This window comes from Anolis carolinensis, chromosome 2 (assembly GCF_035594765.1).
Source record: "Anolis carolinensis isolate JA03-04 chromosome 2, rAnoCar3.1.pri, whole genome shotgun sequence".
In the NCBI taxonomy this organism is placed as follows: domain Eukaryota; kingdom Metazoa; phylum Chordata; class Lepidosauria; order Squamata; family Dactyloidae; genus Anolis; species Anolis carolinensis.
Genome location: NC_085842.1, coordinates 138821491 through 138845552, shown reverse-complemented (window position 1 = coordinate 138845552; position 24062 = coordinate 138821491). Strand labels below are relative to the sequence as shown.

At 44.0% G+C, this 24062-nt stretch overlaps 1 protein-coding gene across 6 annotated transcripts in view; it reads left to right on the top strand.

Annotated features, from left to right (window-relative positions):
- Positions 1–24062, top strand: part of septin9 (septin 9) — a 267624-nt gene that overhangs the window by 210738 nt on the left and 32824 nt on the right. For all 6 annotated transcript variants that reach the window (XM_062970655.1, XM_062970657.1, XM_062970656.1 and 3 more), the window contains one exon: positions 19488–19679. In XM_062970655.1, the coding sequence (XP_062826725.1) occupies positions 19488–19679 (192 nt within the window). The remainder of the gene's footprint in view (positions 1–19487; positions 19680–24062) is intronic.

The following is a 24062-nucleotide window of genomic DNA, read 5'->3' as shown; positions in this document are numbered from 1 at the left end:
AACCCTGGTCTCCAGATTCCTACTCTAATGCTGAAACCTCTACACCATGCTGGCTCCCCATGATAGATAGGAAAGGATAATAGCAATGTATTGTATGTTAATGTGGGTCAGCATACAATGGGAGGAATACAGTTGGAACTCTTCCCAGCTTCAGTGCCCACGGCAGCAGGAGGCAGAAATTCCTCCCACTTTCCCATTGTATGTCATGCACCAAACTCATCTGGTCACATATGAGGCCGAATGGGAAAAGGCTTCCCTTTTTCCCCCTTGTCTTTCAAATAGCTACTTCCACAAGAAAAGCTGCTGTTATTCTACTCTGTCCCCTGCCCTCCCCCTCCAAACACCCCATGGTTGAAGTCTTGCTTAGATGCTCCCTGTTGTTTACCATGGAATGAATGAATCTCTGTTCTTGGCAGGATAAAAAGGAGGGCCTCTAGGCTGGCTAGGGATTGGCATGCCAGTGGGTCAGCACATTTACTGGTAGGAACAGAAATAAGCATCTTTTGTAAATATTTTGAGAGAGTCTGCAATGTAGCCAGGGAGAGTGAGGTGCACTTCATGTCCCTCTTTGCAGTACTGCTCATTTACCCCCTTTGTACAATCCTATTTAAGGGGTACACAAATCTTCCTCCTTTTTCTTTTAATTACTAGTGTGCAGGGTCAGTTCATTACTTCTGAATTCTGCTTTTCATTAACTCAGATATCACTTTGCAAAAATTGTAAGATGTTTCAACAAAGAGGCAATACCAGAATGACATTTTTTGGCAACAATGAACTCACACCTGCTCACTGGCTACTGTTAGCAGGCACAAAGCCCACCGTCAGAGGGCTGAATAATCAGAGCTATAACTCCATGTGTCCTTCTCCGAAGTAAAATGAATTGGTTAGCTCTGGACTGCAGGTCTCCAGAAAGCTAGGACAGCATTGTGGCATGAACTCTTTCAACATAGCCTATTAAATCTCTGAAACATTTAGATGCTGCCAGAAAGTGAGTCATTGAGAAGGTAAATGATGAGATCTGAATGGGTACAATGGAAGAGCATCATTTGGGGGCTGTTCATTAGAACTCTCTCTTTAGTTAAGGTCAAATTAAATGTGTGGAGTGGGCATTTTTATGACTCCTCTTCTCAAGATCTTCCTTCCTTAAAAAAAATGAAATGTCTTCAGGATGCTGAACTCAGGACCTGGGTGCTAATGGCCAGTGGTGGGAGTAGCTCTTTCTCCACTTAATTGCTAGAGCCCCTTGATTTCCTTAAGAAAGGAATCTTTGTATATGTTACTTCATACACATCCTCCAGTAACAGAACTTTCTTCTGTGCCCACTGTGAGGCTAAGTAATTATTCCTTGCTTCCTATTTTGTCTGTTGAAAATTTCATCCATTATCCTCATTAGGGGAAGTGAGGCCATACTCTCTCAGCCTCTGAGTCCCCTTCTATAGGTAAAGGTAAGGTTTTCCCCTGACGTTAAGTCCAGTCATGTCTGACTCTGGGGGTTGGTGCTCATCTCCATTTCTAAGCCAAAGAGCCGGCGTTGTCCGTAGACACCTCCAAGGTCATGTGGCTGTTACCTTCCCGCCAGAGCAGTACCTATTGAACATTTGCATGTTTTCGAACTGCTAGGTTGGCAGGAGCTGGAGCTAACAGCGGCTGCTCACGCCGCTCCCGGGATTTGAACCTGGGACCTTTCGATCTGCAAGTTCAGCAGCTCAGCGCTTTAACGCACTTTGCCACCGGAGCTCCTTCTATACAGCTGCATAAAATCCAGGTTATCTACTTTGAAGTGGATTATATGGCAGTGTAAACTCCTAATCCTGTTCAAAGCAGATAATGTGGATTATCTGCCTTGATGTTGTAGATTATATGGCAATGTAGAAAGGCATTGAGAAAGACAAAGGGAAACCACCTTTGGCAAGAAAGCCCCATGGTGGGTTTGTCTTAAGACCCACCACCATTTTCCTGCTTGGACATTCAGAAAGGCCAGGATTGACAGCATGGCAGAGAAAGTTAAAGAGGGTTGGTTCTTCTTTTGAGGTAAAGGTTTTCCCCTTACGTTAAGTCCAGTCATGTCCAACTCTGGGGGTTGGTGCTCATCTCCATTTCTAAACCAAAGAGCTGGCATTGTCCGTAGACACCTCCAAAGTCATGTGGCCGGCATGACTGCATGGAGCGCTGTTACCTTCCCGCCGGAACGGTACCTATTGATCTATTCACATTTCATGTTTTTGAAGTGCTAGGTTGGCAGAAACTGGGGCTAACAGTGGGAGCTCCCCAAGCTCCCCGGACTTGAACCGCTGACCTTTTGGTCAGCAAGTTCAGCAGCTCAGCGGTTTAACCCACTGTGACACCGGGGGCTCCTAATTTCTTGCTTTTCACCAATGAGAGATACAGATTGTTTCTTTTAATATTTTTGATAAGAGTAAAGATACAGTGCTCACATTGACCCGTGGATAAGTTAATCAGGTTTTTTGGGTTGATATTTTGTCTAAAATTTTGAGATGTATACATGCTTATAGGGTCATTCTTTGCATTGCTGTTTTAATTGTGGGCTAGACATGTTATTGATCTGCTTTTTTCTGAGATTCCTTTCTTGGTTGTTAGTCTCCTTAACCATCCTTTTTGGGGAAAAGATAAGGAATGTCTGTGATAAATAACCAGTTGTCCTGCTCTCCCTCTCCTTCAGCCTTTTTCACACACTGAAGAGCCTCTCTCCCCCCCTTCTCCCATCCCATTTCTCTTACTCTCTCACACCAGCTGTAAGCTCACAGGCTCCGCTCTGCAGGAAGGGGAGGCCAAGATAGGATGAACTCCTTTGGAAAGTGGAGACAGAGCAAGGCAAGAACCCCCACGGGGAGTTTGTTGATCCATACTAATCAGTTCTGAGTTCCTGTCATGGTGTGTGTTTGTGTGTATGAGTGTATGGCTGGGGTGTTCCACTCTGAATTCAGAACAGCTGGTGGGGAGAAAAAGAATTTGCTTTTTTCAGAGCTTTCAAAGTAAACTCACTGCATAATGGAGAGTTTCCGGCCACACTCTTCAACATACATATGTTGCTGGCAGCAGCATACCCAGCTGGGGCTTGACTTCCCTTTGGGGGAGGAGTGTGGCCACTGATGAGCCACATTTAAAGTTCTGTACCTTTCTTCTTCTTCTTCTTCTTCTTCTTAGACTAGAGATGTTTTAAATAGCCATTTCCTTTGCTACAAGCTTAGGAACACACGCAAAGCAGAGCAAACCAATTTATTTAAAATCTCCTCTTCAGTGTGGTGACTGACTCCATAGTGGCTGAAACTTTCTGAAGGCAAAATATGTGCAAGTTTGTTTCTTTTTTATGTTGTATTTTGTGAAGTGATATGTAAATGGAATCAATTCCCAGGAATTTGTTCTCCTCTGTTCATAGAATCATAGAATTGTAGAATTGGAAGAGACCTCACAGGCCATCCAGTCCAACCCCCTGCAAGAAGCAGGAAAATCTCATTCAAAGCACCCCTGACAGATGTCCATCCAGCCTCTGTTTAAAAGCCTCCACCACAGTCCAGGGGAGAGAGTTCCACTGCCGAACAGCTCTCACAGTGAGGAAGTTCTTCCTGATGTTCAAGTGGAATCTCCTTTCCTGTAGTTTGAAGCCATTGTTCCGCGTCCTAGTCTGCAGGGCAGCAGAAAACAAACGTGCTCCCTCCTCCCTGTTCTGATGAGTCTGCCATGTGTGTGTGCATAAGACCTTTTTTTGAATATGGTGGGAACCATGTGTCTGTACAGTGTCAGTTCCAGCTTCAGGGTGGGCTCACAAGACTGAATCTACCTGCCTGCTTGCCTCTATCTACTTCTTGTATGTGAAAAAAATAGTATATGATGTAAGGGAGACAGTTCCCTAAATATCTTAAAGGCTGTAGATTCCGAACGATCTTGGAAACAAAGTAAGGTTAGCCCTGATAAATATTTGGATGGGAGATCACCAATTCATACCTAGCTATATTTCAAAGGAATGAACTATCAAAACCACCTCAGAGTATTCCTTGCCTAAGAAAACCCTAGGAAATTAATGGGGTTGCCATAACTGCATAGGCAACTTGAAGGCACACACAAAGGAGAATGCCAACTTAGAACTATTCTCTTTGGCAGACCTTGTCAACAATCAAAAATTTGGCTGGAGGCAAGCAACTGAAGCCCCCATGATGACACCGCTTATATTATTGACTGGTGTTCCTCACCAGTCTCAGCGGGAGGAAGGGGACTGGGCAGGAGGTTATGTAGCTGGCCCCTCCCTCCTACTTGAGTTGTGAATTCTGGTTGCCTTAGGGGGCCAGGTAGGATTTTTCCCCTCCCCTAAGAGTCCCCCCCCCCCTTGCCTACCCCATATTGTGTTGTTGGAGTAAGGAGTTTATTCGGGTGTCACTACTAAGTTTCCATTGTTGGTGTTCACCTTGGCATCCTCAATTTGGGGGTGAAGTGGGATATCTGGGATTATGCTTACAAGTTCCCAGGCTTGGGAGCATCTTGAGAATTTTTCCACCTTGGGGCTAGACCAGGGGTTCCCCTTTCTCTTATATAGTTTTGGGACTTAGGAGGAAGTGCTCCTGGAATGGTCTTCCGGTAATGACCATCCAGGCCAACAAGCCATTAAGTGGATTGGCCCTGGGGTCAGGTGTTCACCCAGAAATAAATGAGGAGGTCGTCATTGGGTGATACATGTTCCTCCATCATGACCTATTTGTTGCTCTCTCCTGGTTAGATTTTACTGCACTTGATTGCAGTTTAAATCGGTCAATAAATGCCCTTTTGTTTCAAATTTTGTTGTCTGGTCTCTTATTTCACGGTGTTACTTTAGTGAGTTCCTTGTGCACAAGATTGGATAGGGGTCATTTAGTCATATGAGACTGCTCTGGGCCAGAGTGAGTTATCCCAGAGTACTATACTATTATGCACTTCATGACAACAAGAACCTAATCCAGTTTATATAGGCCTCAAGCTCCACTTACAGATGGAGTCTCATGAGGTCATTATGAAACAGTAATTGATAAAGTATCCAGTGATGATGTATATAAGAATTTTCAAGTATATTTATACGCACGTGTAGTTTTAAAACAATATTACACCCCTATTTAAGACAAATTAAAATAAGGAGAGATGCCCATTTCAATTATTCTTATCTCAGACCATCTTAGGTCAGAATATTGTGATCTGTTTTAATTACTTGTTTTGATTTTTTGTTTTTTGAACTTGGTAGAACCCAATCGTTCAGTGCAGTTGTACATTGTGGAATAAGTTGAAATGTCACAGAAAATTTTGTTCTTCGGAAAATGTTGACTGCTTCTAATTATTTAAAGACATGTGTCTGTGCATTACCTCTAGAGATTTCAAGGTGATTCATATGAGTTTCTTCTTCCCTGTGTTACCTTCAGTACATCCCTGTGATGTATGTCAAGCTGAGAAAGAGAGACCCAGAATGATCTCTGTCCCAGGTCATACAGCGAGTTTCATGTCTCATTGCAAACTTGCACTTCACAGTCCAGCAGACCTGTCTTCTGGTGGACAAACATTCCATAATATACTGAGGAATGAATGGGGAGGGACCAACATTCAGGTTAGATGGTCAGGAGGACCAAGTAAACAATTTCATGGAATAAGGAAAATGTGGTTGTTTGGAATACAAATCTGAAGTCCCATCCCTGCTGTTTTCCTTACCTCTGAGTCCTAAAATGGGTGGATATGTTGTTGAACTGCAACTTCCAACAAATCTAGCCAGCCTGAGCAGTTGCAATGAATGATGGGATTTGTAGTATCTGAAGAGCTGTTTGATTCGCCCTGCCTTATCAGATACTCTTTGAAGATGTCTTAAGTTGCTTTGTGGTGCAGAGGTAGTATTTAAATATATAATAAATATAAAACTTTATTTATATCCTGCCACCATCTCTCAGAGGGACTAGGGGCAACTCACAGAACACTCAAGGTATGGCATACAAAAAACAACAGGTGCAAAACAAAATATAGACAATAAACAGTCAAACACAACATCATAAATTCACAGTACCCTCTGGTAAAAACAATAAAATACAGCAATTGCTGTAAATAAAACAGCAGGATTTGATCTCAGAATTGTAAGGTGCAAATCAAGAATCTAAAGTTCCTCATATGTATTATTAGAGAGTTTTAACATGACCGAAGGCTTGTTGGAAAAGCCAGGTCTTTAATTGTGTGTGGAAGGTTTGGAGGGTGTGGGCTAGCCTGATCTCTCTTGGTAGGGTATTCCAAAGCCAGGAGGCCACCACCGAGAAGGCCCTCTCTCTTGTCCCCACCAATGGCACTAGAGACTGAAATGGGATCAAGAGGAGGGCCTCCCCAGTAGATCTTAAAGCCCATGCCGGTTCATAGAAAGAGATGCGGTCTTGAAGATAGGTTAGACCCGAAGTGTATAGGGCCTTATAGGTAATAACCTGCACTTTGAATTGGGTCTGGAAACTCATCGGCAGCCAGTGGAGCTGCTTTAATAGGAGCATAGTGTGCTACTTTTAACAAGCTCCAGTTAGTAATCTGGCCGCTGACCTTTGCACTAACTGTAGTTTTTGAGCCATCTTCAAAGGCAGCCCCCTGTAGAGTGCATTGCAGTAGTCCATTCTAGATGTAACTATTATCTAGAATTGCACTTCTCTGTGAAAGAATGAATGTTCAAGCGTGAAAGTTTTATGCTAGAGACAGAATTGCATAGTGTATGTTCTAACCTGGACATGACCTCCCACAAGTTCCAGAACCAGGGAGACCTAAGTAATACTTTTAGCATAGCCTTGGCACACGTTGCTTTCTCTCCTTGAAACTGGGATGGTGGTGGTAGGAATGGGGGAAGCCATGGAAGGAACAGAAGACATTTTCATGAGTGTTACATGTGGCTTTTGAGGCCTACTTAAATATCATGTGGAGGCCACTGCAAAACATTTCCATGTGGCAGAGCTTCATCTAGTGGTCACCTTGCCTCATCTGTCACCCCTAAAACACAAGTAATGCTGCACAAAGGTTAAAGACAATGTTTGGTCAATATATGAGTGCATCTACTTTTTAATCTGACCTTGTATATGCATGTATTATTTTTTTTGAAACAAAAAGCCTTATAGGCCAAAATAAAGCTCAGAAATACTTGTGAGGTTGAGGGGCTGCTCTGTGAGCATAATTTAAATTCACATTTTGAGAATGGCTTTTGGGAATGAACTCGCTTTCTCTCATTAGTGTAATCTAGAAATAGAAACCATTCCCCAGTATGTCCCAACAACCCCAGCCAGCATGGCTAGTGGCGAGGAAAGCTCAGAATCGCATTGTAATAACATCTGGAAGACAACAGGACTCCCGCTCCTGCTTTTATCACTTGTCTCTAATTAGATTACTTTTATAGTCTTAATTTCCTGTTGCCTAATTCACTGTTAAAATTTAAAAACTAGGAACAACAACATGTCTGCAAGATATTCATATATGTGTCAAGACCTAATATGCTCTTAGGCAAGTGGAGTATTTAGTAGTGTTAGCAAGGTTCAGTCTGGAAAGAAAAGTCTTGCAGTTACTAGTGGGTCATCTTTTTAGATTATACCTGAAAGTGCACCTCTAGGTTAGGTGGGGGCTTGGATTTTTGGGGACATTTTGATGTTTTGCAGTCATAAGGTGTTTGTGTGGGACTGAATGTTGTCACTTGTTCTAATGGTCTCAGATCTGTTTGAGCTCTCTGTTTGGCTCATCTGTTGTTTTACACTCACAGTATTTGTGGCCTGTTTTGGGATTTACTTATTTATCTCTAGCATATATTTTCAAATGAAGGGATATCCTGAATGAGAGTTTGTCTTTATACACCTTTTCAGAAGGCACTTTTAAATATAAAAAGGCAACCGCAAAGAACTTTAACACACCCACAGTGTTCTCTCCCACTACTCAGTGTTATATTTTCTCCTATGCTTTAATGGATAAACATACTGAGAAAGTCGATAAAGCACTGTATATTTGTGGGTTATATATTTTCAGGACTTTCTATTCTTTAAAGAAAGGTTTACTAAAGTCAAATAATATATTTAAATATATGTTAAATTCTGAGAAATATGTTTTGTAGCTTCTAATAAAAGAGGTTTTCTTCGATGAAAATGCTCATTTTGTCCCACATGACAGCAGCCAGACATCACATACGTGGACATTCCTTTTACCTCTTGGGTGTCTGGGTTTTAGGGCTGTTAGATCAGTTTCTAAATCTGTTTTGAATTTCTGCCTTTAACATCATGTTTACAATTACTCTGGACAGATACCTGCGGGAGATAGTATCCCCTGAGGATATTGGCAAATCTAGTCAAGTTTGAATTGATGCCATGTTTTTAAAATATAGTTTATTTGTGGTTTGCTCTGGCTTTTCCTGGAACTCTCTGCAGAAATATTTATTCTTCTGCTTTTAGCAGTCAGGAACAAGCAAGCAGCAGATAAAACTATATATCACTAGCCATGTATATGCAAATATTAGTATTCCAACCCTGAAATCCCAAACACCTTTTGTTCCAAGCATTTCAGATAACGGCTCCTCAATGATTATGATAATAACTTCATATATATGCAGATGTGGTCTGAACTGGCCATGAATGGTCAGAAAAAGGATGGTGTTGTATGTATTGGGGGTTCAGTAAAACTGTGACATACAGCTGACATACAGCTGCAACAAGGAAGATTTGGAACCATTAGGAATGTAGTTAGAAATACTGCTAATGTGGTGCTTTTGCTGTCTTATCTATTTGCACTTGGGGTACTGTGTACATGTACAGTTCTGGTCTCTGCACCTCAAAGATAATGTAGTGTTACAAAGAGCAGTGGCTATTACTTGTGATAGTTATCTAAAACCTCCAGTAAGAGATGCTGTGGCCTGACCTAAAGGCCCCAAATCCTGTCTGATCTTGGCAGCTAAGCAGGATCAGTCCTGATTAAGGCTTGGGTGGGAGACCACCAATGAATATCAGGTGCTGTAGGCAATATTTCAGATTAAGGAACTGGCAGAACCACCTCTGAACTTTGCCTGAGAAAATCCTATGAAATTCATGGAGTCTCCATAAGTTCATAGGCGATTTGAAGGCACATACACATACAAGAGAAACTATGTCTCTGTACCCCAGTTGCTGAGGAAGATGCCTGAGAAAGGATTGTTGTTTAAATGTTATGCTGGCAGAAGTCCCACAGACATGAAATAGGTCTATGCAAGATCAGAGTTCTCATCTAGAAAACTGTTCATCTGATCCCAGTACAATTATTTTTGAGTATTTCCTTTCCCAAACTTGAGTAGTTAGAAACACTACTTAATGATGCAATTTAACAGGCATCAGATGGTAACTTACTACAATGTCTTCCATTCATCTTGGTTGTTTTTGTTTCCATCAGGGATAAATTTTAATTTTGTTTCTGTTCAAATCAAGCCCAAGATTGTCTTTACATGTGTGCCATCCATCCCAAAATACTAAGCACAGTTACTAAGTTCGTAAATCCTTCCAAAGTCTGTAAGAATTACTTCTCAGTATGTGAATGCAACATTGCACAAAGGACACAAAAGGAATGTAGTTGACTATACCACCATTTTGGCGTTGTTGCAAGCAGGTCTGATGACACACTTCTTCACCATAACAGAAAGTTCTGGCAAGGTGTCTGTGCAATTGGTCAATGCTTCTGTGCAGACTTTACGCTGAAACACTGTGACACATTTTTGGCTCAGAAATCCCCCTCTTCCTCACTTCTAGCAGCTATAATGGATGATGATGCTATTTAATCTAAAATATTCAGAGTAACCCTGTGCTTCAAGTAATATGATTTGTGTCTTAGGGGAAGACAAGGAAGATGAAGTCATGATGAAAAAGCCTTGCCAAAGAAACAAAGGGAGGGTGGGGAGCAGGAACGGGAATGGCATTAGTACACATAACCACTAATCTCTTGTTTGTGTTTGTACTGAAGATAAACTGTTACAATGAAGTCAGAACCTTTTGCTTTAAGAAAAAAATATAAGTAGCTTTTGTTACATACAGTTTAGCAAATTATCAGAAAGGGAAGGGGTTTTAAGGGTTTTTTAAACTACATTTTTGAAATGCTGTGGGCAGGGTATTCCATGGCCAGAGGAGTATAAACAGCCACAGCAGAGCCATGCCTAAGGACAGCAGGATCTCAGGCTAGTCTTTTGAGGGACCTCCCTGAGCTGTTTGCCTTGGGCTTTCAGGCACTGGGCAGCCTAAATGGGGCCTTTCCAGAAGGTGTTCATTAGCCAGCATCAAAGTCTATGGGGACATGGAAATGAAAAGCAAGCTGAAAATGGAGCAGGAGATAGGCTGGCATGGCTCCAAGTGGACTTACATTGTCAAAAAGAAAAAAGACATATAGGCTGGATCTTGACACACCACTTTTCCCATGTGAGTCTGCTGACTTTTCAAGATTGATGGTCAAGTTGCTGTTATATGTACTGCAGTCTTCTGACATACATTTGGTGGCCGTGAAGGAACAGGCTTTTTCTTTGAGAACCACATCTGTAGACTTCTGCCTCCTCAAAGCTATCTCATTTCCCTCCTTGCTTTTGTTCTACCAGTGTTTGAAGATCTTTCTTTCCACCGGTTTTTAATTTGTTAGTTTTTGATGAAGCTATTTTTAGTTAGGATGCTTTTGGTTTGTTTTTGTGCTGCTTCTAATCTTGTTAGTTAGTTCTTCTCTTACACTGAATAGTCTTTAATGACTTTTTTCTCTTGTACATTTCAGCCACTTTAAAAAGCTATATCTTACATATCTTGATAACATAGATATAGGTTATTAAATAAACAGATAACTGATTTGTGGTCAGAATAAGAATTGCCAATGAGATTTCTGGGAAAGGACACAGGGTAGAGTTTGGAATGATAATATTGTTCCATGCTGCAACCCAAAGTGCACACTCAACAAGTTCCCGGGATACTGACAGTGGTGCTTCTGGCTCAAATTCCCCCTCATCAGTGCTGGTTTGGTTTAAATGGGAGATTGCCCAAATGAACCATCCCCAAAATATGAATCTTTAGGGAATATGGATCTGTAGAGACATAATCTAGTTTCTCTCCTTAGCATTTTTGGCTTTTATTATAATATACAGGGAAATTTCCCAGATGTATTTTATGGGATTGCATGGAGAAGCAGAGTTGGGAAGCCTCAGGATTACAGGCTGATTCCTCTTATTTTTGGGTTGGGTTCAAAAAGGGAAGGCTGAAAACTAGCTTTGTTTTGCTTAGTGCCTGCAGTTTGAGTGTTAGATAACAAAACATTCTTACATATAGCCAAATAGTTTCCATGTGGAATGATTATTTCCAAGTGATGTATAAGGATAGTCTTCTCCTCTCAAATGCTTGGCTCTCCCATTTGAAAAATGAATCTATTTCAAGAATCATCGAATGGCATCTTGGCTTCTTCTCTGTGTGTTTTTGATCCAAGAGTTCATCATGTGAATTTGGGCAGAGTTTAGATTTGGGATATGTGGAGGTTTTGCAAGCTGAAATCTCTCATCTAACACCTTGTATCAATTCACACCCTAAAATAGTGATAAATTAGCACTTACTGAGATAGGACTGAGCATGATAAAGAACTACATTGTATCCAACAGTTCTATTAAGTGAGGCATGAAGTGTAAAATAGTACAGTATAAGGCAAGATGACCAATATCTAAATTAGAGAGGAAGCTAGAGAAGTTTAAAAGCATGGCTGTGAGTGGTCAGTATGGTAGTAGAAAACTGTTCCTTTGGGAGAAGAACATTTCAAAATTTCAAAATGGTCAGATACTGTGTTTTTGTATAATGACATGCACAGCTACACTTCCCTGCGATGAAATAATTTAAATACATGAATTCAAAATAAACATAATAATTCAAAATTTGGAAAGAAATCAATTTAGAAGAAATGTCAACATCTTTGTTGTCATCATTTAGATACCCAGATTTTTGTTCCGGCTCAGGACTCTTGTTCCTGAAATGCTAATTCTACTGATCTTGGCTCATCCAGCAGAGATCCAACCAGGTTATCAAGACAAGCAGGGCTACTTCACCAACATTGCTGGGTATATGGACATTTCAGCATTTTTAGCTTTAATTTGTCTCACTGTTTGCCCTTCAGATGAAAAAGCCAAGCAACATCTGACACTACAGCAGCTTTATGTTTCATCGTTATATAAGTTGCATGGTATTAACAGCTTGTGCCTGATATTTCTGATATTGTTTCTCTCCTCCCCCCTTGCATTTCTTCCATTGCAAGCTTAAGGACAAGGGATGTCTTGTGGTTTTCTTTAAAAGTTATGCAAAGTCTTCCGAGGGACTTTCCAGTGACTGAACAAGAAGCCATGTGGTGTTTTTAAGACTTGAGGAGAGCAACTGTGCCAAGGCAGAGGCCATTTTTCACACTGTGATGAGTCATGGGCCATGTAGTCCCGTTCATGGCACTGAAGTCCCAGATGAAGAGGAGAACTTGGGTTTTTCACCGTCTCAGTCAGAATTGGAACCTTCCCAGCCAGATTTGGGAACCTTGCACCTGCAAGAGATTTGTCTTCCAGAAATCTGTCAAACAAGCCCTGAGTCTAAATCTCCTGTGTTTTCTCGCCACGAGTTTTGTAAACATCAGAGAGGAGTTCAAGCGGCCTCTCGTAGGAGTGCTAGGATAGCTGCTAAGAATTCAGCTGATTAAGCCTGCTTTCCATGGGAAACCTTAAGGAGTCATGCATCTGGACTCAGAGATTAGCTTTCGTTTCTGGTTCCCCAGAGAACTGCTCTTTGGTGGGAAAACTAGACCCTATTTAGGTGTTTTACCCACAAAGGGCTCTTGCGGAGTCAATTCGTCAGCTACTGGAGTAAGTTGTGTGTGGACAGCGCGCTCCGTTTCCAAGCCTCGTTCCTGTTTCAAGCCTTGTCCCTGATTCCAAGCCTTCGCTCCTGTTTCCAGCCTTGTTTACCTTCGCGGACCTTGCCTTGTTTTCCAGGGCTCAGCCTTGCTTTGTTTTCCCGGATTTTGCCAAGTAATTCCACGGATCTTGTTCTTGCTCCTCGTTACCTTGTTGCCTTGAATCAAGCCTTGTGTTCCAAGTATCAAGTTATTTCCTAGCCTTGCTCAAGTTCATGGACTAAAGGACCTTGTCATCTCCCCTCACTTGCTTGGCAAGTGAGTGTTTCGGTTATTGGATTACAACTTTGGACCTTAATATTTCATATTGGACATTGTTTCTTGGGACTAATTTTGACCTTTCCTGAAAGGTCTACTTCTGGACTATTTCATACACTTGCTTTTATTAACTATATATATTTCCTTAATAAAGATATTAGATAGATTCTGGCCTCTGTGCATGGTTTTTGGTGCTCTGTAGCCTGGGTCGTGACAGTTTGACTCCGCCACCCTAAGCACCAATTAACCAGGCCAGAATGTCTACCGGAGCCGGACCGGGAGGCCAGCCGCTCAGCTACACCATCGACAAGGAGGAAGTGGACCGCATCCGTGATAAGCTCAATGCGCAGGAGGGAGAAATAAAGGGACTGAAGGAACGCGGAATCCGACTCCCGGCCCTGGCATTGCCAACCAAGTTTTCTGGAGAAGCTTCTAAGGTTCATGTTTTCCGTCGCCAATGCCAAGCTTATCTAGAGGCCCGCAATGCCGAGTTTCCCCAAGAAGACATCAAAGTGGCGTGGATCTACAGCCTTTTAGACGGGCCAGCGGCCAACTGGGCGACGGCACTGTTCGACCAAGTTTCCCCACACCTAAGATCAGCGCAACACTTCTTGGATCACATTAAGGCGACTTGGGGGATCGAAGACAATTTGGAGGCAGCCGGCCATAAACTCCGGCGCCTCTCTCAGGGGGACAGACCCTTGTCCCAGTACATAGCCGAGTTCCGAGTGCTGGCCCACAGCACCGGATGGAATGATATAGCCCTCAGAGGACAATTTCGGGAGGGTCTCAACATCGAGATGTTGGAAGAAATTTCCAAAGTGGATCCCCCCCACTCTCTTGAAGCACTCATTGATCAATGTTTACGAGCTGAAGTCATGCTTGCCAACAGAAAACAATGGGTCCGAGGCCAGAGCGGTAGAGCTGGGGTGAAACCTCCCGCTCCCACCAGCGTCCAGCCGCGTCCAGTATGGAGACCCCCGCCACCAGCCCCATACCCCAGGGGGAGCGAGGAGGTGCCGATGCAGTTGGGCAATGTGCGTCCCAGGTTAGATGCCGCCGAGAAGGCCCGCCGCCAACGCCTAAATCTCTGTTGGTACTGCGGAAACGGGGGCCACTTCGCCAGAGAGTGCCCAGCCAAAGGGAAGCCCCCCGCCCGTCTGGCGGCGGCGTCCTCCACGGAGACGAAGACGTCTGAGGCGGCTGGCGCACAGCCGGCGGGGGAAGCCAGCGACCGGGCGTAGAGAGGCTCGCCAACCCGGTCAAAAAACCCACTCAAGAGCCGCCAACCGGGGTCCTATTTCTTCTAGTGGTCACCTTGTGGTCAGCAAAAAAGGGGCCAGTCATGGTCCATGCCATGATAGACTCAGGAGCTACAAACAATTTCATTGATAGAGAGTATGCCGACTCTCTGGGATTACAATACCATGACTTCAAGAATGCCCGTGTGGTGCAAGCCATCGATGGCCGCCCCCTCAAGACGGGTCCCGTAAGCCAGTGGTCGGAACCCACCAGAATGTGGATAAGGGAACATATGGAAGAAATTTCCTTCTTTGTTACCGAGGTTCCCCATTTCCCTGTGATTTTGGGAATTCCATGGCTGACACTTCACGACCCAAGCATCTCCTGGTCCAACAGAGAACTGCAGTTTGCTTCAAAATATTGCCAAAACCATTGCCTTGTAGCCAAGGTCTGCCATGCCACAGACACTGAACCCATTATCACCTTGCCCAAGAAGTACTCAGAATATTGGGATGTATTCAATGAAAAAGAAGCCGAGAGATTACCCCCACATAGACCTTATGACTGTGCCATTGACTTGGTGGAGGGGGCCCCGATCCCGCGAGGACATCTCTACTCCCTGACTGAACCGGAGCAAGAAGCTCTCAGGGAGTTCATAGAGTCAAACCTTCGCAAGGGATTCATCAGACCCTCTCAATCCCCAGCCGCTTCCCCAGTGATGTTTGTGAAAAAGAAATCAGGGGACTTACGCTTGGTGGTGGACTATAGAGCATTGAACAATATCACTAAGCGGAACAGCTATCCCCTGCCCTTGATCTCGGACCTACTAGACCGACTTCGGGGAGCCAAGGTCTACACCAAGCTGGATCTTCGGGGGGCTTATAATCTAGTTCGCATCAGAGAAGGGGACGAGTGGAAGACCGCCTTCCAGACTAAATTCGGATTATTCGAGTCCCGAGTTATGAATTATGGATTATGTGGAGCTCCCGCAACGTTCCAGCATTTTGTCAATGACATCTTTCAGGATTATCTAGATCGGTTCTTGATCATCTACCTGGACGATTTTTTGGTGTTTTCTAGATCACAATCAGAGCATGAGAACCACGTCAGAATGGTGTTACAACGATTGCGGGATCATGGACTTTATGCCAAGCTGGAAAAATGCGCTTTTGATCTACAAGAGGTAGATTTCCTGGGGTACCGCGTCTCACCACTAGGGCTCTCCATGGACCCGGCTAAGGTTTCAGCAGTATTGGAATGGCGGGCGCCAACCAACAAGAAAGAGGTGCAACGATTCTTGGGGTTCACGAACTACTACCGCAAGTTCATTCCAGACTTTGCCCGCTGGTCTGACCCAATCACCAGCTGCATCCGTGGGAAACAGCCTTTCCGCTGGACAGATCAAGCAGAGAAAGGGTTCCAGCAACTAAAGAAATTATTCACGTCCCAGCCAATCCTTCAGCATCCAGATCCTGAAACCCCTTTTGTTGTGCAGGCGGACGCCTCCGATGTGGCAATTGGGGCTGTACTCCTACAAGCAGTGGGAGACCATCTTCATCCTTGTGCCTTTTATTCCCGTCAATTGACCGCGCCAGAGAGAAATTACACCATTTGGGAAAAGGAACTATTGGCCATAAAGGCAGCCTTTGAAACTTGGAGACATTGGCTAGAAGGGGCCAAATTTCCCATTGAAGTCCATACTGATCATCGAAATCTAGAGCATCTAAGAACTGCCCGCAAGCTAAATCAAAGGCAACAACGCTGGGCTTTATTCTTTGAACGTTTTAACTTTCAAATTCATTATGTAACCCCAGCCCAGACCAAGCAAGCAGATGCTCTGTCACGGAAACCGGAATACGCTGCAGGGCGCAAGGAGACCTTTGAGTCCCAGCTGCTACAACCCGAGAACTTTGCCACGCTCACAGTGGGAAACACCAAATCCACTCCCATTGAATCAACTTCCCCTACTCCAGGACCCCTTTGTGCTCAGGAAATCAGGGCTAGTCAGCAAGCAGACGCCTGGGCACAGGACCAACTTCGCCAAGGACTACGTTTTCCCTTTTCGCTTAAGGATGGGCTACTTTGCTATAGAAATCATGTTTACATCCCCCCAGGACCGGGCAGGGAAAAAACACTTCGTCTGTGTCATGACTGCAAGCCAGCAGGGCATTTCGGGCTATTTAAAACCATGCATTTGATCCTAAGAGATTTCTGGTGGCCCAAGATCCGCAAGGATGTGGAAAAATATGTCAACACCTGCCCAGTATGCCAGCGCTCCAAGACAAGAAGAGAAAAGCCCTCAGGGCTTCTGCATCCCCTCCCTACCCCATCCCGCCCATGGGAAATAATCTCTGCGGATTTTATCACTGATCTACCACCTTCCTGTGGATTCACCACGATCCTAGTGGTGGTGGACCTTTTCACCAAGTTAGCCCATTTCATTCCCTGTGATGGCCTTCCCACGGCCAAAGAAACTGCAGATCTATTCCTCCAACATGTTTTCAGATTGCATGGATTACCCAAGAGTTTGGTCACAGACCGTGGGTCCCAATTCACCTCTCGTTTCTGGAAAGCACTACAAAAACTATTGGGCATAGACTCTCGTTTATCTTCGGCTCATCATCCCCAAACAGATGGGCAAACTGAGCGCACCAATGCCACTTTGGAACAATACCTTCGCTGTTATGTGAACTACCAACAAGACAATTGGGCTTCCCTGTTATCGCTGTCAGAGTTTGCCTACAACAATGGGGTCCAGGCTTCTACTAAAGAAACGCCGTTCTTTGCAAACTATGGCTTCCATCCACGTTTCTTTCCCCCTGTCATTGAAACCTCAGAAGTTCCCGCAGCAGAGGACTGGCTGCAGGAACTCACAGCGGTGCAACAACTCTTGCTCCAGCAATTAAACCAAGCCAAGGAGGACTATAAACGTCACGCGGACAAACATCGCCAGCCGGGCCCCGAAATCAAGGTAGGAGACCGGGTTCTTCTGTCCACTCGCTTTTTGCCCTCCCATCGCCCTTGCCGGAAGTTAGATGCCCGTTTCATTGGCCCCTATCCAGTGGTGGCGCAACTTAACCCCGTGACTTTCAAACTCCAACTTCCGCGTTCAATGCGCATTCATCCAGTGTTCCACCGCTCCCTGCTCCTTCCGGCGGATGGTGTGCACCCTGATACAGACCGACCGGCCCCCCCTCCTGTTTTGATGAATGGGGAGGAGGAGTTCGAGGTTGAGGACATTTTGGATTCTCGCTTTCACCGCCACCGCCTACAATATCTCATTGACTGGGTGGGTTTTGGCCCCGAGGAACGCTCTTGGGAAGACGCTTCCACAGTCCATGCTCCTGATCTAACCCGCCGCTTCCATCAGACCTATCCCGCCAAGCCGCGGCCTCGCGCCTCGGGGAGAGAGTCCCGGTTTGAGAGGGGGCTTGAGGAGGGGGATAGTGTGATGAGTCATGGGCCATGTAGTCCCGTTCATGGCACTGAAGTCCCAGATGAAGAGGAGAACTTGGGTTTTTCACCGTCTCAGTCAGAATTGGAACCTTCCCAGCCAGATTTGGGAACCTTGCACCTGCAAGAGATTTGTCTTCCAGAAATCTGTCAAACAAGCCCTGAGTCTAAATCTCCTGTGTTTTCTCGCCACGAGTTTTGTAAACATCAGAGAGGAGTTCAAGCGGCCTCTCGTAGGAGTGCTAGGATAGCTGCTAAGAATTCAGCTGATTAAGCCTGCTTTCCATGGGAAACCTTAAGGAGTCATGCATCTGGACTCAGAGATTAGCTTTCGTTTCTGGTTCCCCAGAGAACTGCTCTTTGGTGGGAAAACTAGACCCTATTTAGGTGTTTTACCCACAAAGGGCTCTTGCGGAGTCAATTCGTCAGCTACTGGAGTAAGTTGTGTGTGGACAGCGCGCTCCGTTTCCAAGCCTCGTTCCTGTTTCAAGCCTTGTCCCTGATTCCAAGCCTTCGCTCCTGTTTCCAGCCTTGTTTACCTTCGCGGACCTTGCCTTGTTTTCCAGGGCTCAGCCTTGCTTTGTTTTCCCGGATTTTGCCAAGTAATTCCACGGATCTTGTTCTTGCTCCTCGTTACCTTGTTGCCTTGAATCAAGCCTTGTGTTCCAAGTATCAAGTTATTTCCTAGCCTTGCTCAAGTTCATGGACTAAAGGACCTTGTCATCTCCCCTCACTTGCTTGGCAAGTGAGTGTTTCGGTTATTGGATTACAACTTTGGACCTTAATATTTCATATTGGACATTGTTTCTTGGGACTAATTTTGACCTTTCCTGAAAGGTCTACTTCTGGACTATTTCATACACTTGCTTTTATTAACTATATATATTTCCTTAATAAAGATATTAGATAGATTCTGGCCTCTGTGCATGGTTTTTGGTGCTCTGTAGCCTGGGTCGTGACACACACAGGCCATTTAGCACCACCACCACCACAAAACAAAGACAGAATTAGAGAGTATAGAGTTTCAAATATATATGGAGAGACTACTTGATTGGGAATAAGTGGAATGAAAGAAAGTTTGATTTTCATCTCATTTTGGTTCAGTATCCTGAGCAATTGTGAATGTGGATGCCATTTTCTATTCCTCTCAGAGCCAGTAACTGAAGCCAGATCCCCCCTGGAGAGTCTTTTGTAAAGAGATCAGGATATTTTCCAATATACTGCAAATTCAGATTTTTATGCATGACAATTGCATTATGCCAGCTTTGTTTCTAAGCAAATTTTATCACTGTATAGCAAAGACATCCTTCTGAAAACTCAACAAAGATGCCTGGGATGTTTAATATCCATTTTAGAGACAGAAAAATAACCTTTTATGTTTCATTTCTATTATTTTGTGCTTTGTGCCTCACAGTTTTAATTTTTTTTTAATTCTCATCTCAGTTGTGAAGGGGAAGGTGGAATATAAATAAATATGTAAAAATGGCAGGCAGATATATTTTTCTGACTTTCATTCATTACACTTTGCTTCTGGCCACTAGAAGATATCTAAAAGTCTCCTCCCCAGTGGTGTAACTTACTCTGTATTAACTGATGTTTGTATTTATTACCATGTAATATTTATAATATTTTTTCCTTTTCTTCTGCAGGTCCAGAGGCCATTTCCAGCTACCCAAGCAGCATGATGGATACCACTCGAGATGCTAGCCTCAAGCAAGCTGCCCCAACACGGCCGGAGAAACCAGCTGCTGAATTCTCCTATGTTGGGATTGATGCCATCCTTGAGCAGATGCGGAGGAAAGCCATGAAGCAAGGATTTGAGTTCAACATCATGGTAGTTGGTAGGTCATCCTGTTTGTGTAGGCTAGAGCTGACAGTCCTGTCCCCACCCCAGTGTCTTCACTTTTCCCCAACAAAAAGGTTATTGCAAACAAAAATAGCAAACACATTCCAGTAGTGTTCCCTGAAGCCTCTGGGAAGTGTGTCATGGACCGCTTCATATCTGTTTCTTGGGACAGACTCATGCAGGCCATTTTGCAAAACAGGGAGTGACTGTCTGCTCAAATTTAATTTTAATTTTGAGGACACCAAAAAGGGAAGTACAGTGGTGAGTAGCACTAATAGCCATATTTTGTTAAAAGCTGTGCCCCACTCACCTTTGAAATGTATTTCAGGGATAACATGTGGAGAAAAAGAGGGAGAGATTTGGCTAGGGCTGCCATGTCAGGACTGTCCCAGACACTGAGATTTCAGTATCTGAAACCTAGGAATAACCTCTTGTAATGCTACAGACTCGGGTGATGTCATTGAGCAGGATACATGAGCTGTCAACAGCAGTTGTACAGAGAATGCCATTTAAGCAGAAAGAAGACATCAAGTCTAGCATATGCACAATATATGTAAAATCTACTCGCCACCTTTGTGGAGTTTGGGGCACAGAATTCCTATGAAATATGCATGCAATTGGCCCTTCACATTCATAAGTTTCTCTTTTGTTGATTTGATTGTTAACTTGAGCTTAACTATTTACCATAACTTTTTCGCCCCATTCCTTCTGCTGCCCCTTCATTGCTGTCCTGCCAACACTGCCATCCCTTCACTCCACATTCCCACCAAGAAGCTTCAGACAGATTTTAAACCTCTTTCTCACAATCCCACCAACAATGCAGGCTTCTCAGTCCCCTGGATATGTGATTGGGATGTCTTGGTGGAAGGTGGGAATGAAACTTAAGGAGTTGGCAGGACATGATATGCAGAGGATAAAGGAGATCATAAGGAGTAGGTGAGAAGATGCATCAGTGGAAAGGGGATTGAAATATGACTGCGGTGTTGTGTGCCAAGAGGAGAAAAAGAGATACGGGCTGGGCTGTTGGCAGGAAAGGCCTTTGTAGCACACATCCCTGGAGAGAGGGATATGTTCACAGATATCCCACTTCACTCCTGAATGGGATTCAAAATAGCTTACAATCTCACGGAGAGGGGTGGGCTCCTATCGTTAGCTCCAACTTTTGCCAACCTATCATGCAAATGTGAGTAGATCAATAGATACTGATTCAGCAGGAAGATAATGGCACTCCATGCACTCATGCCAGCCACATGACCTTGGAGATGTCTATGGACAATGGCGGCTCTTTGGCTTAGAAGTGGAGATGAGCACCCCCCCCCCCCCAGAGTCAGACTTGACTAGACTTAATGTCAAGGGAAAACCTTTACCTATTTATACAGAGACACATTCACATATTTAAAGCACTGCTATTTCCTTGAAATTATTCCCTTTTCCCTGAGAACTAGACAAGTGGATCCAGACCCGGAGATCTGGCAACCCTGTTTAGGGCTCACTAGACTCCTGTTGGAGATGATGCACCCCGCACAACCCATGGAAATGGTCCAGTCCTGCTTTAGTAATAGTCTTCCTAGACCTGGGAATTTTCATGTTATAAACTTTGGTAAATTCTTTCCTTTATATTAATAACATTCCAAATTAACTGCAGATGTTTTGCAGGCTTGAAGTCAAAAGTGAACATGTACTTGGTTCAATAAACCTTTGAAGTGTCAAAGATCAGAAACCTGTATTTTTAATAAGTTGTCTTTACTGCAGCACCTACATTACAAAGCAGTATTCTCTGTGAAGTTTCTTCCAGTAAAATCTGTAGTCTGGTTTCCTTTTGCAATTCTCATTACTAGGATTGCTAAATGGTACTTCAGCAGCCCTTTCAGATTACAGTTTAACATAGTGGTTCTCAACCCCAGGTGTTTTGGCCTACAAATCCCAGAAATCCCAGCCAGTTTACCAGCTGTTAGAATTTCTGGGAGTTGAAGGCTAAAACATCTGGTGACCCGCAAGTTGAGAACCACTGGCTTAATACTACAATTTCACTTGCAGTTCCCATGGTTGCATCCTATGGGGGTTTGGAGTTTAGCAAGTCACATTAACCACATTAATCAAAATGGTTTGTTTTGCTGAATTTTCTCCCAGAGCCTAGAGCAAACTGTGACCTTAATCCCATGTAAACTGCTGGACCTGTTTTGGAGAAAGAACTAGCTGCAAATGTTTGCAAAGCCATACCATGTTCCCCAGGCTCAGGCTGCCCAAGGACATGGGATGGCATTCATAATTTCCCTCCTGCTCGTCATGGCAGCCAACAGGTGCAGTGTTGACTGTGTCAGTCACTCGTCACTCAGAGTGATGCTGATCAGAGTGATGAGATGACCAGGGAGAGGGGAAACCACTCTCTTTCTTCCTCTTCCCGCTCATAGTGTCACTCTAAGAAACATGCTACTGACAGGACCAGTGCCGTGCCTGCTAGCTACTGCAACAGTGAGAATGTGAGGGGAAAGTAATGGAGGTTGACTTGCGGTGCCAACCTGGGTTCTGTACCACTGCACATTCAGGACTTCCCTCCTACCTTTGCAGTGGCCCGAGGGCAGGTGGTCTGAACTCTTCCAAGGCTGATAAGTGGTCAATGTGGAACTGCCAAATGTGGTCTAATTGTGTTGTGTGAAAGGTCCCCGGGGTGGGAATCCATTGAGTGAATACATTGTTCTCCACTTCACTTCATAGTGAATGTAGATAAACCCCTTGAGCTCTCATGGTATAAGGCACAAGAAGGAATAACTGTCCTATCAGATGTTTCTGCTTTCAGCTCCCACCAACACTCCCCAGCATGTCCAATGGAAATGAATTGTGGAAGCTATGTCACAAAGCATTTAGGATGTTTTGACTCCAAGTGGTAGCCAAAGTATCTAGTGTTGAGGGATTGGATGAGCTGCAGTCCATACACATCTGTAGCATTACAATTGATCTTCCTTGTGCTAGAGTCCAGTAGTTCCCAACCTTTGGAATCTCTAGTAGTTCCCTATACGATTCAGATCCTGTCTACCTTTGCAACCACATTCCCCCCTATGAACCTGTGCAGACTCTGAGATTGGCCGAGGAGGCTCTCCTCTTGGTCCTGCCTTAGTCTTAAGTACGGTTGGTGAGGACGAGGGAGAGGGCCTTCTCGGCTCTGGATCGCCCGCCCCAGGGAGATTAGGCAAGCCCCCACACTGTTTTCTTTCCATAGGGACCTGAAGACCTGGCTGTTCAGATAAGCTTTTGAGAACACCTAGGCCCCAGTCAAACTAGTTTTCAAGAACACCTAGGCCCTAGTTGACCAACATAATTTTTATGGAGCCTTGCACTCCTCCCCATGCCCTTGTCCCATTGTTGTAGTTTTGCACTTATCCCTTGCCTTTGCCCTAGTGTTTACCTGGCTATGTTTACCACAGCTAATTGTTATTGGATTGATGAATGCAGTTTTAAACTGAGTTTAAACTCATGTTTATGCTTATTTTTTATTTAATTCATATTTTTATCTTATATGTACTTCATGTTTTATGTTTTTAAGCACTGTGCCGGGAGTAAGATGCCTTGAGTCCCTTTGGGGAGATGGTGATGGGATACAAGAATAATTTTTTATTATTATGACCATTATTATTGTTATTTGGTCCTCCAGGCATTTTGTACTTCAACTCCCATAATTCCTAACAGCTGGTAAGCTGGCTGAGATTTCTGGGAGTTGAAGTCCAAAACAATTGGAGGATGGAAGGTTGGGATGGGAACCACTGTGCTAGACAATTGTGATCCAAGTGAAAGCTGCTATCAAGAGCAGATAGATTTTCTTAGCACTCGTTACATGTGGTAAAATGTATGGTGCATCAGGCATAACTTTCCTTTTCTTGCCTGATTCCTGCAGCCCTTTTATTTGTCCTAGATTCACAGCTCTGCCTCTGCCTGAGCACCACCTGTGCATCTTCAATTGCTCACTGTTGCTTACTGAAATCTTTCAAGAGATAGCCTCTGGTTGCTGCGGCAACCAAGGATTCCAGGGAGTAGCTCTCCCTAGAGAGGCTTATTTCCACTTCTAAGATTAGATGCTGGCTTCATAGCTAGCTTTTTTGTACAATTGAACTAGATTCTCTGTAAAAGACAAGCTAGACCAAAATGTATATGCCCTGTGAAAGGTTTATAGCAGAACAAGTCAGTAACATGTAGTAGATAGCGGCAGTTATTTCTGTGGTTTAAAATACAAATAGACACATCTTTCATTTCCTGACTCAGATGGGACATATGTCTCTGCAATGAGTGTCACCATAGTCCTGTTTTATTAAATGAGAGCAGTGAGTGTTGGGCAGGAAAAACTTCAACTGATCCACCAATCCTCTAAATACCTAAAGGAGCATTT